This window comes from Somniosus microcephalus, chromosome 14, assembly GCF_052327205.1.
Source record: "Somniosus microcephalus isolate GS21.2 chromosome 14, FLI_Smic_1.0, whole genome shotgun sequence".
Taxonomy (NCBI): Eukaryota; Metazoa; Chordata; class Chondrichthyes; order Squaliformes; family Somniosidae; genus Somniosus; species Somniosus microcephalus.
In genome coordinates this window covers 2,461,832-2,480,185 of record NC_141000.1, presented here as the reverse complement: position 1 = coordinate 2,480,185, position 18,354 = coordinate 2,461,832, and the positions used below count along the sequence as shown (strand labels likewise).

At 52.2% G+C, this 18,354-nt stretch overlaps 1 protein-coding gene across 1 annotated transcript in view; it reads right to left on the bottom strand.

The window, feature by feature from the left end:
• The window catches only part of cfap44 (cilia and flagella associated protein 44), a 209,912-nt gene that overhangs the window by 143,132 nt on the left and 48,426 nt on the right, over nt 1-18,354 (bottom strand). The window contains exons 10-11 of the mRNA XM_086006122.1: nt 14,406-14,505; nt 3,125-3,219 (exon numbers count right to left, since the gene is read on the bottom strand). Of these exons, the coding sequence (XP_085862248.1) occupies nt 3,125-3,219; nt 14,406-14,505 (195 nt within the window). The remainder of the gene's footprint in view (nt 1-3,124; nt 3,220-14,405; nt 14,506-18,354) is intronic.

Genomic DNA, 18,354 nt, shown 5'->3' with positions numbered 1-18,354 from the left:
GCGTGGCCTCTGTTCATTCTCCCAGTCACGCTGTATTCCATGGGGAATTCCTACTAGTCCAACCATGTCTGGGGGCAACTGGTCTGTGCAGAAGCCTTTAACTCATTGAAACGTGTAAAATTCTGACAGGGCTAGACAGACTGGATGCAGGGAGGATGTTTCCCCTGGCTGGGGGGTCTAGAACGAGGGGTCACAGTCTCAGGATACGGGGTAGGACATTTAGGACTGAGATGAGAAATTTCTTCACTCAGAGGGTGGTGAACCTGTGGAATTTTCTACCACAGAAGGCTGTGGAGGCCAAGTCACTGAATATATTTAAGAAGGAGATAGATAGATTTCTGGATGCAAAAGGCGTCAAGGGGTATGGGGCGAGAGTGGGAATATGGTATTGAGATAGAGGATCAGCCATGATCATATTGAATGGCGGAGCAGGCTCGAAGGGCCGAATGGCCGACTCCTGCTCCTATGTTTCTATGTTTCTATGTTTTCTATGTTTTACAGAACTAACAACAGAAAGTATTTCAGCAACTGCAACACCACTCCCTGTACACTACTGAAACTGTAACCAACTACAGAAAGCATCCAAAACTCGTAGAATTGCAGCAACAGCCAGAAGAAATAAACCAGAGAGTAACCTGTAAAGATCCCTGGTGAGGGAGTCTTTTATGCTGCTTAACATCGTGTTCAGCTGTCGAAGTTAAGAGAGGGTGTAGGCTGGAGCATGGAGCTCCAAAATGGCAGCGCTGGCGTTAAATCAGCATTGCACGCCGATTATCATGATCTGCCTGCTCTGCATGCTGCCAGCGGAGGGTAGGTGTGCGCACGCGCGAACCACTATACCAATATGGCGTCTGGCGCACTTCACGTCAGAAGTGTGCGCGTGAACGTTCATCGGCACCATTTTGGAACCTTAAGGGGCCTCGTAGCACTCAAAAAATGGGTCTACCGAGCCCAATTTCGCCCCAAAGAGTGATAGAGATAGATCAACAGCTAGATGGAGATATGGATATATAGACAGATAAAAAGAAAAAGATAAATAGAAATTGATAAAAGAGATTGATAGATGGATAAATAGATGTAGAACTAGAGATAGTAAGAAAGATGTAAATAAATAGAGAAAAAGCTGAAGAGAAAGGTGGATAGACAGAGAGAGAGCAATAGAGATAGAGAGATAGGGAGATACAGAGGGAGAGAGAGATACAGAGGGATAGGGAGATACAGAGGGATAGGGAGATACAGAGGGACAGGGAGATACAGAGGGACAGGAAGATACAGAGGGACGGAGAGATACAGAGGGACGGAGAGATACAGAGGGACGGAGAGATACAGAGGGACGGAGAGATACAGAGGGACGGAGAGATACAGAGGGAGGGAGAGATACAGAGGGAGAGAGAGATACAGAGGGAGGGAGAGATACAGAGGGAGGGAGAGATACAGAGGGACAGGGAGATACAGAGGGACAGGGAGATACAGAGGGACAGGGAGATACAGAGGGACAGGGAGATACAGAGGGACAGGGAGATACAGAGGGACAGGGAGATACAGAGGGACAGGGAGATACAGAGGGACAGGGAGATACAGAGGGACAGGGAGATACAGAGGGACAGGGAGATACAGAGGGACAGGGAGATACAGAGGGACAGGGAGATACAGAGGGAGAGGGACAGGGAGATACAGAGGGACAGGGAGATACAGAGGGACAGGGAGATACAGAGGGACGGAGATACAGAGGGACAGGGAGATACAGAGGGACAGGGGGACACAGAGGGACAGGGAGACACAGAGGGACAGGGGGACACAGAGGGACAGGGAGACACAGAGGGACAGGGAGACACAGAGGGACAGGGAGACACAGAGGGACAGGGAGACACAGAGGGACAGGGAGACACAGAGGGACAGGGAGACACAGAGGGACAGAGAGATACAGAGGGACAGAGAGATACAGAGGGACAGAGAGATACAGAGGGACAGAGAGATACAGAGGGACAGAGAGATACAGAGGGACAGGGAGATACAGAGGGAGGGAGAGATACAGAGGGATAGGGAGAGAGAGATACAGAGGGACAGAGCGATACAGAGGGACAGGGAGATACAGAGGGACAGGGAGATACAGAGGGACAGGGAGATACAGAGGGACAGGGAGATACAGAGGGACAGGGAGATACAGAGGGACAGGGAGATACAGAGGGACAGGGAGATACAGAGGGACAGGGAGATACAGAGGGATAGGGAGATACAGAGGGACAGGGAGATACAGAGGGACAGGGAGATACAGAGGGACAGGGAGATACAGAGGGACAGGGAGATACAGAGGGACAGGGAGATACAGAGGGACAGGGAGATACAGAGGGACAGGGAGATACAGAGGGACAGAGAGATACAGAGGGACAGAGAGATACAGAGGGACAGAGAGATAGAGGGAGAGAGAGATACAGAGGGAGAGAGAGATACAGAGGGACAGAGAGATACAGAGGGACAGAGAGATACAGAGGGACAGAGAGATACAGGGAGATACAGAGGGACAGAGAGATACAGAGGGAGAGAGAGATACAGAGGGACAGAGAGATACAGAGGGAGAGAGAGATACAGAGGGATAGGGAGATACAGAGACAGAGAGATACAGAGAGACAGAGAGATACAGAGGGAGAGAGTGATACAGAGGGAGAGAGAGATACAGAGGGACGGGGGATACAGAGGGATAGAAAGAGATAGGGTGATAGGGGGAGAGGGAGATACGGGGAAAGAGGGGGATACGGAGTGATGGAGATATGGAAATATAAAGAGATATGGAGAGATGTTTTATTTCCACTGAATTCAATGATAGTCATACGGTTTCTCTAAGGAGCGGCTGGCCTTCAATGCCAGTTTGACGCCTGGGGGACAAGTTGAAAATCTACCCCATTACGTGTCTTCTTTATTTAAATTGCAGCCTAGGTTTTCCGGGTATAAACCAGTGTTAAGAAGCATCACTCGTTCCTTGTGCCTAATCAGAAAATTGCAGGCGTGCGCCTCACCGCCAGTGCATTCTTGGTAAATTCTTCACTTCTGCTATCTCTGAATATGCGAAGGCTACCTGTTCTCTTAAAAGCTGCAGCAACAGGATCTGCTGTGAGGTCACACGTACCTCAAGAGGTGCCCAAGTTAGTGCAGTTCCACCTGTCCTGTACTTCACATTGGCCAATTCTTCATTTCTCACAAAGTCGTAGACGCGCACTGTGCCTGAAATTGCAATGGTCGAAGAAAAACAGCTGAGAAACTGTCTGAGAACTTTAGCATCGACTTCCTGACAACAAGCTCTAATAAAGCGACACACACACACAATTCTCCTCACCGACTGCCAGTTCCGTGGCATCGCAGAAAGCAACGTACCTGAAGCAACTCGCTTCTACACCAATGTTTAGAAAAAAGACTTGTGCATAGGGAGCACAAAATCAAGATCTGCTGTTAACACAAAAATAGGGAGCTTGGCAAAGAAGAAGTGTAAAAGACTTCAGGAGGATGGAAGCTGGCTAGCAGAATGGGCAGCCAGGTGGCAAGTGCAAGTTAACATGGAGGAGTGTGTTTTTGAGAGGAAAAGCAAGGCATGGGAGTCAGATATCCAGGGGTTCAAACAAAAAATCTCCTGAAGGTGGGAGTGCAGGTAGACAAAGCCATAAAAAGGCCAATAGCATTCTGCGTTTCACAAATAGGGACATAGAGCACAATGATAAATTTGCACAAAACATTAGTTAGGCCACAATTGGTATACTGTATGCGATTTTAGGTGTCCCATTATAGAAAGGACATTGAAACCATAGAAAGCGTAGTGTAGATTCACCAGGATCATGCCAGAGGTGGGATTTATTTGAGGGTTTTTTTTTTAAATGAAGAATTTTGACAGGGAAAGAATATCTCTTCTAGTGAGGAGTCTGACAAGAGATCATCAATTTTAAATGATCACCGAGAGCGAGGAGAGTTCAGGAGAAATGATCACCGAGAGCGAGGAGAGTTCAGGAGAAATGATCACCGAGAGCGAGGAGAGTTCAGGAGAAATGATCACCGAGAGCGAGGAGAGTTCAGGGGAAATGATCACCGAGAGCGAGGAGAGTTCAGGAGAAATGATCACCGAGAGCGAGGAGAGTTCAGGAGAAATGATCACCGAGAGCGAGGAGAGTTCAGGAGAAATGATCACCGAGAGCGAGGAGAGCTCAGGAGAAATGATCACCGAGAGCGAGGAGAGTTCAGGGGAAATGATCACCGAGAGCGAGGAGAGTTCAGGAGAAATGATCACCGAGAGCGAGGAGAGTTCAGAGAAATGATCACCGAGAGCGAGGAGAGTTCAGGAGAAATGATCACCGAGAGCGAGGAGAGTTCAGGAGAAATGATCACCGAGAGCGAGGAGAGTTCAGGGGAAATGATCACCGAGAGCGAGGAGAGTTCAGGAGAAATGATCACCGAGAGCGAGGAGAGTTCAGAGAAATGATCACCGAGAGCGAGGAGAGTTTAGGGGAAATGATCACCGAGAGCGAGGAGAGTTCAGGAGAAATGATCACCGAGAGCGAGGAGAGTTCAGGGGAAATGATCACCGAGAGCGAGAAGAGTTCAGGAGAAATGATCACCGAGAGCGAGGAGAGTTCAGGAGAAATGATCACCGAGAGCGAGGAGAGTTCAGGGGAAATGATCACCGAGAGCGAGGAGAGTTCAGGAGAAATGATCACCGAGAGCGAGGAGAGTTCAGGAGAAATGATCACCGAGAGCGAGGAGAGTTCAGGAGAAATGATCACCGAGAGCGAGGAGAGTTCAGGAGAAATGATCACCGAGAGCGAGGAGAGTTCAGGAGAAATGATCACCGAGAGCGAGGAGAGTTCAGGGGAAATGATCACCGAGAGCGAGGAGAGTTTAGGAGAAATGTCTTTACACAGGTTGTTGGATCATGGAATGTTTTGCCACAGGAGTGACTGAGGCAGAATTCAGTCCAGCTTTCAATGGAAGAATAGATAAACGTTTGAAGCAGTGAAAGATACAGGGCTATGGGGAGAGAGCAGGGCAAGGAGATTAGCTCTGGATTGCTCTAGCTGAACGACCTCCTTCTGCACTGCAATCTTCTGAACATTTTATTATTCTATAACCTTAGATTAAGGTTGCTTACTCTATAGAAGGTATGGGGAACTCCAGGCTTCTTTCTTTGACAACCAATTGGCTCTTTGATATCCTCTCCCTCTCCACCATCACCAAAGTGCAATGAGCTCATGGATTTCTTCTTCACCAAGATCGACACCACCTGTGCACCTGCCTCCCCCTTCCTCTACCTTGCCAACCAACCCCAGTCTCACTCACTGATGCCCTGAGCTCCCAACTCTGCAGCTTCTTCTTTCCCTCTCTCTCCAAGCTCATCTCATCTACGAGACCCAACTCTCTCAATCACCTTCTCACTCAACTCCTGACCAACTCACCTTCCTGGTCCCCATGCTATCTCTCACATTGTCAATGGTTCCCTCTCCCCAAGCAATGGCCCTCTCCTCTTCAAAACCACCATTATCATCCCCTACTCAAAATTGCCCACCATCGACTCTTCATTCCTCATTAATCACTGCCTCATCTCCAGCCTCCTTTTCCTGCCTGCCACACTCTGAGGTTGAACCAGACTCTTCACAATCTCAGCATCCTGTTTGATTCAGACCAAATATTCAGATCCCGTGCCCTCTCCAACACCGCTCACCTCCGCCAGTGAAACTCTCGTACATGCCTTTATCTCTTGCGCTCTCCTTGCTATCCTCCCATCCTACACTCTCCATAAACTCAGCTGCGTGTATCCTATCTCACACTAAATCCTGCTCACCCATCACCCTGATCGCCGCTGACATACATTGGCTCCCCGCCTCAAGTTGAAAATTCTCGTCCATGTCTTTAAATCACTCCATTGCCTCACCCCCACCCTTCCTTTGCAATCTCCCCCAGCCTCATAATCCAACCCCCTCAAAGTCTCTGTTCTCCTGACTCGGGCCTCCCTCTGCTCCCTTTGTCCCACCGGCAGCAGAGCTTTCAGGCGCTTAAATTCTACCCTCTCGAATTCCCTCCTTAAGCCCCACCGCCTGTCTACCTCTCCTTTCAAAGCTTTCTCAAACCTCATCTCTTGGACCATGCCATTGCTCAACCCCTCCTAATCTCTCTTTCTTCCTAGCTTGGCGTTTGTTTTCAATTAGTCTCTTTCTGTGTAGCACCTTGAAACATCTTTTGCATTAAGGTGCTATATAAATGAAAGTAGTTGTTGCTGCTTTTCTTGGCCTTTATTTCTGACAAACTGGCATATAGCCCCTCCAAGATCACTGCAGACCTCTGCTCATTGCGAAATTAAACATGACCTAGCAGACCCTCCTTCTCTCGCATGAGACACCAGACACTGCAATCTTGGCCAGGGAGATTCAGAAGGCTCCCGGCAGAATGTTATAAAGCCCCCCTCCCTCAGCTGATAGACTGCTGTCAACGATCTGAGCAGCTCCTAGATGCCAGCAGTTGGTCAGCCAGAAGTTAAGCCTTTTCCTTCCAAAAGGCTAGCAGGATGTAGGCTATGGCTGTGGGCCTTCTGGCCACAGGTTATTAGAAAAGAGAATAGTGGCAGAGGACTAGAGGACAGCTAATGTTATTCCTATATTTAAAAAGGGAGCTAGAACAAGTTCAGGGAACTATAGACCAATTAGCTTAACATCGGTGGCAGGAAAGGTAATGGAATCCTTACTCAAAGATGTAATAGAAAAACATCTGGAAACCGAAAATATAATAAAGAGTAGTCAGCACAGATTTCAAAAGGGAAGGTCATGCTTGACCAACCTTCTTTGAAGAAGTAACAGAAAAAGTAGACACGGGTAATGTAGTAGATGTAATATATTTGGATTTTTAAAGGACCTACAATAAGGTACCACATAGTAGACTCATGACTAAGGTCAGAGCATGTGGAGTCAGGAGCAAGTAGCAGAATGGATGGCAAGCTGGCTACAAAACAGAAAACAGAGTATGGGGTTAAGGGCTGTTACTCAGAATAGCAAAAGGTGTTCCACAGGGATTGGTGCTGGGACCACTGTAAAGAACATTTATGGAATTATAGAATCATAGAGTGATACAACGTAGAAGGCGGCCATTTGGCCCATCGTGCCTGTGCTGGCTCTTTGGTAGAGCTATCCAAATAATCCCACTCCCCTGCTCTTTCCCCATAGCCCTGTAATTTTTCCCTTCAAGTAGTCAGCCAATTCTCTTTTGAATGTTACTATTGAATCAGCTTGCAACACCCTTCAGGGCAGTGCATTCCAGATCACAAAAACTCGCTGTGTAAAAAAGATTTTCCTCACGTTGCCTCTGGTTCTTTTGCCAATCACCTTAAATCTGAGCCCTCTGGTTACTGACCCTTCAGCCATTGGAAATAGCTTCTCTTTATTTACTCTATCTAAACCCTTCATGATTTTAAACATCTCTATCAAATCTCCTCTTAACCTTCTCTGCTCAAAGGAGAACAACCCCAGCTTCTCCAGTCTATCCACGTAACTGAAGCTCCTCATCCCTGGAACCATTCTGGAAAATCTCCTCTGCACCCTCTCCAAGGCCTTGACACCCTTCCTAAATACCCCAGCTGAGGCCTAACCAGTGTTTTATAAAGGTTTAGCATAACTTCCTTGCCAAGGATTCCAAGGCGTAGAAATTCAGTATAGCCACTTTTGGGGCGGTAAAGTCGGGCGGCCGCTAAAGTTTGCGCCCGGCGCAAAGTCGCGCCCCTTTCGCCGATATTCAGTCGCATCGCCCCAAGAGGTTGCTGCTGCGCTAAAACAGGCGATGCACGACTATCTTTAGGCGCTAAGCCGGCGGTGCTGAGCGATATCCCTGAGGCCGGGCGCAGCGCTGGTGCGGCGAGTTCTTGATTGACGGCAGACACTCTGGCGCCGGTCATCTCTTAAAGGGGGAGGGTGGATTTGTTTGCCTGCCACGCCCTGCACACTGCAGCCCTCAACCTAGGCCTGACCACTTCAGCTTCACCTGTACAACGCCCAGGACTATGGAGAAGGCCAGGGAGAGAGCGCAGCGCTTCAGCAACGGTGACCTGAGGCTGCTGGTTGGCGGAGTGGAGCGCAGGCGCCATGTTTTGTTCCCAGAAGGTGGCAAGAGGCCGCTGCCCAGCGCCTACCGGACAGCCTGGAGGGAGGTGTCCAACAGGGTGTCTTCCAACAGCGTGGTTGCCAGGACTCCTGTGCAATGCCGGAAGAAGTTCAACGACCTCACTCGGGTTGTCAGGGTGAGTACCCATTCCAGTGTCCTCCTCATCCTTGCATGTGCACCTCACATTATGGGCAAAGGGACCTGAAAGCCCAAATGGCCAGCCCTCATCCAGCAGCTATGGGACTGGCATGAAAATCAATTGCACATTCAGCACTTTACACACTGTCCAAGCTATTCGACCATGGGAGGCATTGCAGACAAGATCAGGGCTGCACACTGTCCAAGCTATTCGACCATGGGAGGCAGTGCAGACAAGATCAGGGCTACACACTGTCCAAGCTATTCGACCATGGGAGGCATTGCAGACAAGATCAGGGCTGCACACTGTCCAAGCTATTCGACCATGGGAGGCAGTGCAGACAAGATCAGGGCTACATACTGTCCAAGCTATTCGACCATGGGAGGCATTGCAGACAAGATCAGGACTACACACTGTACTTAGAGGCCGTCCTTTCTCTTGCAGGCCAAGGTTGCGCACAACCGGCGCAACCGAACTGAGACCGGGGGAGGCCGTCCTGACCTCAAAGAGCTCTCCGACCTCGACCAGCGTGTGGAGCGCATTATGGTAGGCCGGCTGATTGGCCCCGTCGCCAGTGGAGATGCCGACCCTGTTCTGGGCACCAATGGTAAGGGCATCACCTTTTGGACCTCTCTCGTTCCACTTGCGCATCAGATCAGCATCCTTTGCCACTGTCCGACCAATGCGGTGAATGGCACCACTCATGCCTCCCTCGCTGCCGCCCTGTCCTCACTCTAAAGCTACTCTTGTGCCTTCCTGCTTTCAGATGGTGACTCGCCAGGTGAGGAGGCGGGCCCTCAAGCTGCCACTGTCAGCCCTTCGGAAGACGAGGAGGAGGAAGAGGAAGTCGGCCCATCAGTGCCACCCTCAGCCGCGCCAGCCCATGGCGATGTAGGGGACACGTCTTCCCTGGAGGGGAGCCGGGGGGGGAAGGGTCGGAGGAGAGTGAAGCTCCAGGGCCCAGCGGCCTGCAGCAACGCGGGAGGGGTGGGGAAGCTCGGCGGACTTCTCCCCAGAGGGTGAGTGCGGCCTCCAGTCCTGCGACGGTCAGCGCAGAGGAGGTGCGCCTCCTAGAGGAAATGGCCATCCAGGCTGAGCGCAGGCACACTGAGCTCATGGCTGCAGTGGCAAGGATGCCTGACTCCATAGAGTCTCTGTCAAGGAGTGTGCAGCAATTCGAAGCAGCATAGGCCAGGAGTCTGCAAAAATTCAGTGCAGCACAGGTCAGGAGTCTGGAACTATTCAGTGCAGCACAGGCCAGGAGTCTGCAGGACTTCGCGGCAGCACAGTCGGCTTCTAGCCAAGTGCTCAGTCGTGCCGTCCATTCACTGGTTGGTGTCATGCGGACACAGACCAGGGCCACACGGGCACTAACTGCTGCCACCCTCGCTGGATCAGCCAGGCATCGCCAGGGCACTCGCCGCGCAGCAGCAGCCCAGCAGTCTGTTCTTCAGCTGTTTGCTGCGCATGCTGCAGTGCTGGCCCGTGCGAGTGCCAATGTCTCAGGCGACCAGCGAGCACCTGCGATCTGCCAGGTTGCCACCATTCCTGCAGCCGACACTGCCACTCCGCCATTGCAGCTGCCACGAGCTGCTGGACAGACTGCTGCCGCCCAGCCAGAGTTGGAGCAGTCAGCAGCCGGACACTCCAAGGCCAGAGCTGGTGCAGGCCGACCCCCAAGGGCATCTGCCGTCTCGCCATCTGCCCCTCAGCAGCCTTCCCCCAGCCTTGCTGCAGCCACTGGGCTCCCATTGAGGAGGAGCAGCAGGGCGGGCAGGGGCCAGGCAAGGATGCGCAAGGCATCGCCCTCGCAGGGCAAAAAGTAGAGGTATGCACAAATGCCTGGTGCTTGTTGTAAGGCCGACACTGGTGCAGTTGTTTTTGTGTAAGGCGGAGACTGGTGTCTTTCTTTCTTTTTGTACGGCCGAGACTGGTGTCTTTATTTCTTTTTGTAAGGCCGAGACTGGTAGTTTTGTGTTTTTGGAGGGGGCTTCTCCACATGAGCATGTAATGTGGGAAGGGCAGAGGTTTTCAATAAATTATTGCTGTTAAATTGCAGTGTGCATGGTTTTTGGGTTAAGTCCTGGTTGCCCTGCTCGGCTGAGGGCTTGTGGAGCGGTTACATTCATCTGCTGACATTGGCACAAGCCAGTCCCTGAGAGGGGGCCTAGAACCGACGTTCAATAAGCCGGCGACGGGCGGCCCTTGCACTTTCTGCCTCCCTCCTGTGCTGGTCCTCCTCCTCCTCCTCCTCCTCCTCCTCAGGTGGTCCTCCAATCTGTGGTGGCAGTGGCCGAGTCCTGCGGATAGCCAGGTTGTGCAGCATGCAGCAAACGACCACGAAATGGGAGACTCGCTCCGGCGAATACTGTAGGGCTCCACCGGAACGATCCAGACAGCGGAACCGTTGCTTCAGGACGCCGATTGTTTGTTCGATGATGTTCCTGGTCGCTTGATGGCTCCCGTTGTATCCCTCTTCAGCAGGGGTGCTGGGCGCACGGAGCGGGGTCATCAGCCAGGTACACAAAGGATAGCCTTTGTCCCCGATAAGCCATCCTCGTGGGTGAGGCTGGGCCTGGAACATGTCTGCCACAGAAGTCTGTCGCAGGATGAAGGCATCGTGGCTGCTGCCTGGAAAGCGGGCACTGACAGCTAGGATGAGCTGCCTGTGGTCACACACCAGCTGGACGTTCAGCAAATGGTAGCCCTTCCGGTTGCGGTAATCCTCGGCATTCTCCAGAGGTGCCCGCAAAGCCACATGCGTGCAGTCAATGGCGCCCTGCACCACGGGGAAGCCCGCGAATGCTGCAAAGCCCATTGCACGCTGTTGCTGCTTGGCAAGGGCCATGGAGAAGGAGATGAACTGACGTCTCCTTTTGAAAAGGGCATTGGTCACCTGGCGGATGCAGCAATGCACGGCGAACTGGGAGATGTTGGCAATGTCCCCAGTAGCGGATTGGAAGGAGCCGGTGGCATAGAAGTTGAGAGCCACCGTCACCTTCACTGCCACCGACAGAGACGTCCTGCTCCTCAGCTGTGGCTGCAGATCACCGCCAAGCAGCTGGCAGATCTCTGTGACCACCTCCCTTCAGAATCGCAGCCTCCGAACACACTGCTCCTCAGACATGTTGAGATAGGAGAACTGCTGGCGGTATACCCTGGGTGGGTAAGGCCTCCTTTGCCGACGCCTGTTGCCCCCTCTCCGTCTAGCCAGGGCTGCCACTCTCTCACGGCGTCTGTGAGCCCTTTGGATGTAATTGAGAAAGCCAGCGTTGACACCCATTGCAGCCCCCATAATATGCTGGCAAACAATGAGATGTCAATGAAGGCAAAGACTAGTGGAAAGCTGTGGCCTGAAGCCAGAAGTACCTGTCCGAGTGTTGGGCCAAAGCAGAAAGCTATCTACCTTGGTCTCTCTCCAAAGATCCGTTTCTCAAGAGGGAGTGCTGCGAAATGGCAGCCTTTTATAGTGCAGGAGGAGTGCCCTTTAATTTGCGCCCCCCGCGCCCCGCATCGGCTGAGCACTGTTCCACTCTAACAGTCGCTAGGGGCGCCAGGCGCACAATGGGGTGTTGCCACTGAAGTTCCGGTTGGGGGCGCACAAAGGGCGTTGCACGAGGAAATGACGTCATGATCTGCGCGCGCAGCTGAGCGCGCGCAAAGACTTTGCGCCGCCGCTAAATCTCTAGTGAAGTTGGGGCGAGGCGCTGTTCGCGCTGCGCCAGCCGCCTAGCGCCCGACATCTACTCCTCCTAAGGCATTAACGGCTGGCGCCACCAACTGAATTTCTAGGCCCATATGTTTTTTTTTTTAAACAGCCTTCTCAACTTGTCCTGCCGGCTTCAATGATTTGTGTACGTACACCCCCAGGTCTCTCTGTTCCTGCACCCCCTTTAAAATTGTACCATTTAGTTCATATTGCCTCTTCTCATTCTTCCTACTAAAACATATCATCTGCCATGTCTCTGCCCATTTCACCAGTCTGTTTACGTCCTCCTGAAGTCTGTTACTATCCTCCTCATTCTGAGTTTCATATCATCGGCAAAGTTTGAAATTATGCCCTGTATACCCAAGTCCAGGTCATTAACACACATCAGAAAGAGCAGTGGTCCTTATCCTGACCCCTGGGGAACATTCCTCCAGTCTGAAAAACAACCGTTCACCGCTACTCTCTGCTTTCTGTCCCTGAGCAAATTTTGTATCCATGCTGTCACTGTCCCTTTAATCCCATGGGCCTTAATGTTGCTAACAAGTCTCTTATGTGGTACTTTGTCAAATGCCTTTTGAAAGTCCTTATACACATCAACTGCACTGCCCTCATCAACCCTCTTCATTAATTCATCAAAGAACTCGATCAAGTTCGTCAAATACAATTTGCCTTTAACAAATCCGTGCTGACTTTCATTTATTAGCCCATACTTTTCTAAATGCCAATTAATTTTGTCCCGGATTATTGTCTCTAAATGTTTCCCCGCCACTAATGTTAGGCTGATTGGCCTGTAGTTGCCAGGTTTATCCCACTCCTCTTTTTTAAACGGGGTGTAACATTTGCAGTCCTCCAGTCCTCTATTTTTATATAAACAATTTGGACTCGGGAATCGGACGTACAATTTCAAAATTTGCCGACCACACCAAATTGCAGAGTGTAATACAAAGGATACATGCAACAAAATACAAGAAGACATTAATAAACTTGCAGAATGGGCGTTTAATTGACAATTGAACATCAATATAGATACGTGTGAGGTGGTGCATTTTGGTAGGAAGAATAAGGAATCCACATACTGCTTGAATGATAAGTCTAAATTTCCTACATTACAACAGTGACTACACTTCAAAGAGTACTTCATTGGCTGTAAAGCGCTTTGGGACATCCGGTGGTCGTGAATGGCGCTATAGAAATGCAAGTCTTTCTTTTTTTCCTTTCTAAATGGGGTAGAGGAGCAAATCACTAAAATAGTGACACAGGTTAATAAGGCCATTAAAAAAAGCAAACTAAGCACTGGGGTTCGTTTCTAGAGGGATACAATTGAAAAGCAGAGCACTTACGTTAAACTTGTATAGAACCTTGGTTAAACCAAACGGTTCTGGTCTCCATGTTATAAAAAGGATATCGAGGCATTGGGGAAAAGGTGCAAAAAAGATTCACAAGGATGATACCAGAACTGAGAGGGTACACTTATCAGGAAAGGCTGAGCAAGCTGGTGCTCTTTTCTCTAGAAAAGAGAAGTTTGAGGGGTGACCTGATAGAGGTGTTTAAAATAATGAAATGATTTGATAGGGTAGACATAGAGATGTTTCCACTTGTGGGGGAGACCAGAACTAGGGGTCATCCAAAACTAGGGGCCATCACTATAAGATAGTCACTAATAAATCCAATAGGGAATTCAGGGGAAACTTCTTTACCCAGAGAGTGGTGAGAATATGGACTCATCTGGGCTACCCAAGAAGTTGAGGCAAATAGTATAGCTGCATTTACGGGAAGCTAGATAAGCACATGAAGGAGAAAGGAATAGAAGGATATGTTGATAGGGTGAGATGAAGAGGGGTGGAAGAGGCTCGTGTGGCGCAGAAACACCAGCATGGCCCAGTTGGGCCGAATGGCTTGTTTCTGTGCTGTAGACTCGATGTAAGTTTACGGACTGCAGCCAGAGGCTCTGAAGCTGGTGGCCATTTCTGCTACTGCAGCTTCTGGGGCCTCCAGTGAGGTACATTGGGCTGATTTAAGTTAGCCAAATCCACAAAGATGGCAGGGTCAGGTCAGGTCAGGTCAGCCCACTTCAAGTACGTTCCAACTGAGGTAAACGCAAGGGTGGGTTGGGGGACGGGGCGGGGGGCGGTGGTGCGAGAGAGGAAAATCACCCCAGGAAGTCAAACAAACTCTTTCAAACCATATGTTTCAGCGTTTGCACCAAGTATGAGAGATACCGTACATCGCTGTACTACTGATCTCAACAAAGCTGCTTTGCAGCTAATATTGAAAAAAATATGGAGCAGAGTAGTTATTGTTTTTTTGCCAGTTTATTTGTCTAAAATTACTTCTAGCAAGACCCGAGATAAGATGTGAATTCTTTATAGAAAAATATCTGACTGAATTGCAACTACATCTAGTCATGTTTTATTTAAGTAAAGAAGTCAAACCTACGGTCAAGTGCTGTTGTCGCCATCAGATAGGTGAGTGGTGAAAGGTCCATGGCCTGGATCTCCCCAGAGTGGAAAGAAAACAGGCACTCGGGGTCTTGGGTCTGCAAGGATTTAGAAAAACTGTAAGCATACCGAGGAAAAATTGGCTACTGTAAAGGATGCACTGTTCACACAAAGTGTTTCCTTCTTCTGATAGATTTTGATCCTCATCAGGAGGAGAGATGTCAGTTCTGGAGAATGGAGATCCTGGCCACATTTCACAACTAGTGCCAGCAACAGGGATGCCAGGTTGGCACAGGGTAAAAGAGTAACCCCACACCCGCACCCTCACCCCCATACCCAACCTCACTCCCATCCCCACTCCCTTTCTGGAGGAGGAGGATTTCAACTAGTACAGGAATGAGGAAAGCACATCTTAAGAGCATATGAGAAGGGGTTAAGAATAATTATAATAAAGGGTCAAAGCAGTCTGAAAAGGAAGGGATATGGAAAGATTGATCTTAGGGCAGATGGTAGAGAAGGATAGTGAAACAAATAAGAAAGAATAGAAGGGGAAAGTTTACAGAGGAATATGAATGAGTTCGAGTTCCAATTGGAAACAATGGAGGACTAAGGGCACTAATGAGAATGGAGAAGCTTCATGTTATAGTATTGGCAGAAACCTGGTTTAACTGTGACAACTAAATATTTCCAACTACAAAGTTCTCAGAAGAGATAGAGAAGCAAAGAGGGAGCAGGGGTGGCCTTATTAACTATGACCACAATTGCAACTGTACTAGGGACAATTTGTTTTGATGGTAGCGCTCAGCATCTGTCTGGTAGAGTTAAGAAATAACACGAGATGTTAACATTACTGAGAATAGATTATAGGTCACTGATTGGTGGAAAAGATTAGATTTGTAGCCAATTTAGAGAAGTATGATAAAGTTGGGGTTAACAATACTAAAGATAACCACAAGGAGTATAGAAAGTGTAGTGAGAAGGTGAAAAGGGAGATTAGAAGAGCTAAAAGGGAATATAAAAAAGGCTAGCAGTTTATATAAAAGGAAATAATAAGGCCTTTTATAAGCATACTAGCTAAAGTGCCCGGCGGTGCCGAGGCTTTTTCGAGGGCATGTTGTTGTTGGAAGAGAGAGAGAGAGAGCGACTGGGGGGGGAAGAGAGAGAGCGACTGGGGGGTAGAGAGAGAGCGACTGGGGGAAGAGAGAGAGAGACTGGGGGGAAGAGAGGGCGGGTGGGGGGGAAGAGAGGGCGGGTGGGGGAAGGAAGGGCGGGGCGGGGGGGAAGGGAGGGCGGGGGGGGGGGGGGAAGGGAGGGCCGGGGGGGGGAAGGGAGGGCCGGGGGGGGAAGGGAGGGCCGGGGGGGGGGGGAAGGGAGGGCCAGGGGGGGGGAAGGGGGGGGGAAGGGAGGGCGGGGGGGGCGGGGGGGAAGGGGAGGGCGGGGGGAAGGGAGGGCGGGGGGGAAGGGAGGGGGGGAAGGGAGGGGGGGAAGGGAGGGGGAAGGGGGGGAGGGGAGGGGGGGAGGGGGAGGGGAAGGGGGAAGGGGAGGGGAAGGGCGGGGGGGAGGGGGAGGAAGGGAGGGCTTGAGGCTGAGAGACGGCCACGGCCACGACCGGTTGCCGGGGTAACCCTGCCGCGCCGCCCCGCCCCGCACTCCCGAGAGCCCCGCTCTCCGAGGCCCGCCCCGCACTCCCGAGAGCCCCGCTCTCCGAGCCCCGCCCCCCCCGGCCGAGGGCCCCGCTCTCCAAGCCCCAGCCACCCCGCACTCCCAAGAGCCCCGCTCACCAAGGCCGAGATCCGCACTCTCGAGAGCCCCGCCCAAGCCGAGTGCGGAACAGAGAGAGACGCCGCGTCTCACCTGCTCCTGCTGCGCGCGCACCCTGACCCTCGTGGCTGACGCCGTTGCCCCAGGTAACGTGACACGGGGGGGGGGGGGGGGCGGGGGTGAGGGGCTTAGCAGAAGCCCAATTACCTAGCTCGGGCCTGGCTGGGCAAGAAAGGCCCAGGTTTTCAGGCCTAAGAAAAAAACGGGGAAAGGTAGGAAAAAGAATCTTCAGGTTAGAGAAAATATTTACAAATGAGTGATTTTTTTTAAAACAATTTAATAAATTCAATTTTATTTTGCTGGAAATGTATATTTGAAAAGAAAGACGCAGAAAGCAGGAAAAAGAATGGAAGCAAGATGGTGGCTACTCACCTCGGTTCGGAACGATAAGGCCCGCCCACACACGCATTGGTCAACCGTCAGGTGACCAAAGCGTAGGATTGGTCAATCGTCCCGTCACTCGACCGTAGGAGGGCCCGGCTGCACGCGGCAGCAAGCCGGCGTACGATTGGTCGACCTCGAGGTCACTCTGTCGCTAATGAGCGGATAATGAGATGCTAATGAGCAGAATGTTGAAGGTTTTTCGGATACCGCGGGCGCAATTTTTGTCCGGCCGAAACGTAAATACGCTTAAGACCGTTTTGGAAAGGTAAGCTTTCTTTCAAGGTAACGCACGCGTAGGTACGCTCTATAACTTTCGAGCGCATAGCCGCCCAGACGCACACGTGCAGACAGACAGAAGGACAGACAGATCGACCGATTTATATATATGCCAGCTGAAGTGCCCGGCGGTGCCGAGGCTTTTTCGAGGGAATGTTGTTGTTGGAAGAGAGAGAGAGCGCGACTGGGGGGAAGAGAGAGAGCGACTGGGGGGAAGAGAGGAGGGGGAGGGGGGGAGGGGAGGGGAGGGAGGGGAGGGGAGGGGAGGGGGAGGGCGGGGGAGGGGGAGGGGAGGGCGGGGAAGGGGGAGGGGAGGGCGGGGAAGGCGGGGGAAGGCGGGGGGAGGGGGGAAGGGAGCGGGGAAGGGAGGGGGGAAGGGAGCGGGGAAGGGAGGGGGGAAGGGCGGAGGGGGGGGAAGGGCGGAGGGGGAAGGGTGGGGGGGGAAAGGGGGGGAAGGGAGGGCGGGGGGAAAGGGGGGGAAGGGAGGGCGGGGGGGAGGGGGGGAAGGGAGGGTGGGGGGGAGGGAGGGCGGGGGGGGGCCCCCCCCGAGGGTCGCGGCCCCCCCCCCCCGAGGGTCGCGCCCCCCCCCAGAGGGTCGCGGCCCCCCCCCCCCCGAGGGTCGCGGCCCCCCCCCACCCCCGAGGTGAAGACCGCTGATTGCGTGCGCAGCAGGAGCTGAGACGCGGCGTCTCTCTCTGGCTCGGCCGGCGGGCCCGGTTGCCAGGGTAACCGTGACGCTGACCAAGCCCCGCCCCCCGGCCGAGCCAGAGAGAGAGACGCCGCGTCTCAGCTGCTCCTGCTGCGCGCGCGGCCCCCCCCCCCCCCCCCCCCCCCCCCGAGGGTCACGGCACACACCCCCCCCCCCCCGAGGTGAGGACCGCCGATTGCGGCTGTGCGAGACAGCCGGCGGGGCCGGTTGCCAGGGTAACCGTCGACGCTCAGCAAGCCCCGCCCCCCGGCCGAGCCAGAGAGAGACGCCGCGTCTCAGCTCCTGCTGCGCGCGCACCCTAGCGGCGCTGGGCTGAGGCTCGGCCCTCCAGCCTTCGAGTGGGGCCGGGAGGTGCCTAGCTCGGGCGTGGGTGCGGAGGAGACGCCGAGGCTTCTAGGCCTACCTGGAAAAACGGGGAAAGGTAGGAAAATTAATGAGATTAGATAACTTAATTACTTTCTAAATCATTTTTTTTTAAAACAATATGTGTTTTAAAAGCAACGTTTTTTTTTAAGACGCAGAAAGCGGGAAAAAGAAAGGAAAAGTTTGGAATCAAGATGGCGGCGACTCACCTCGGTTCAGAACGATAAGGCCCGGCCACACACGCACCGATTGGCCCGGCGGCACACGCCAGCAACCCGGCGTACGATTGGTCGAGCTCGAGGTCACTCTGTCGCTAATGAGCGGATAATGAGATGCTAATGAGCGGAACGTTGAAGGTTTTTGGGATACCGCGGGCGCGATTTTAGCCCGGCCG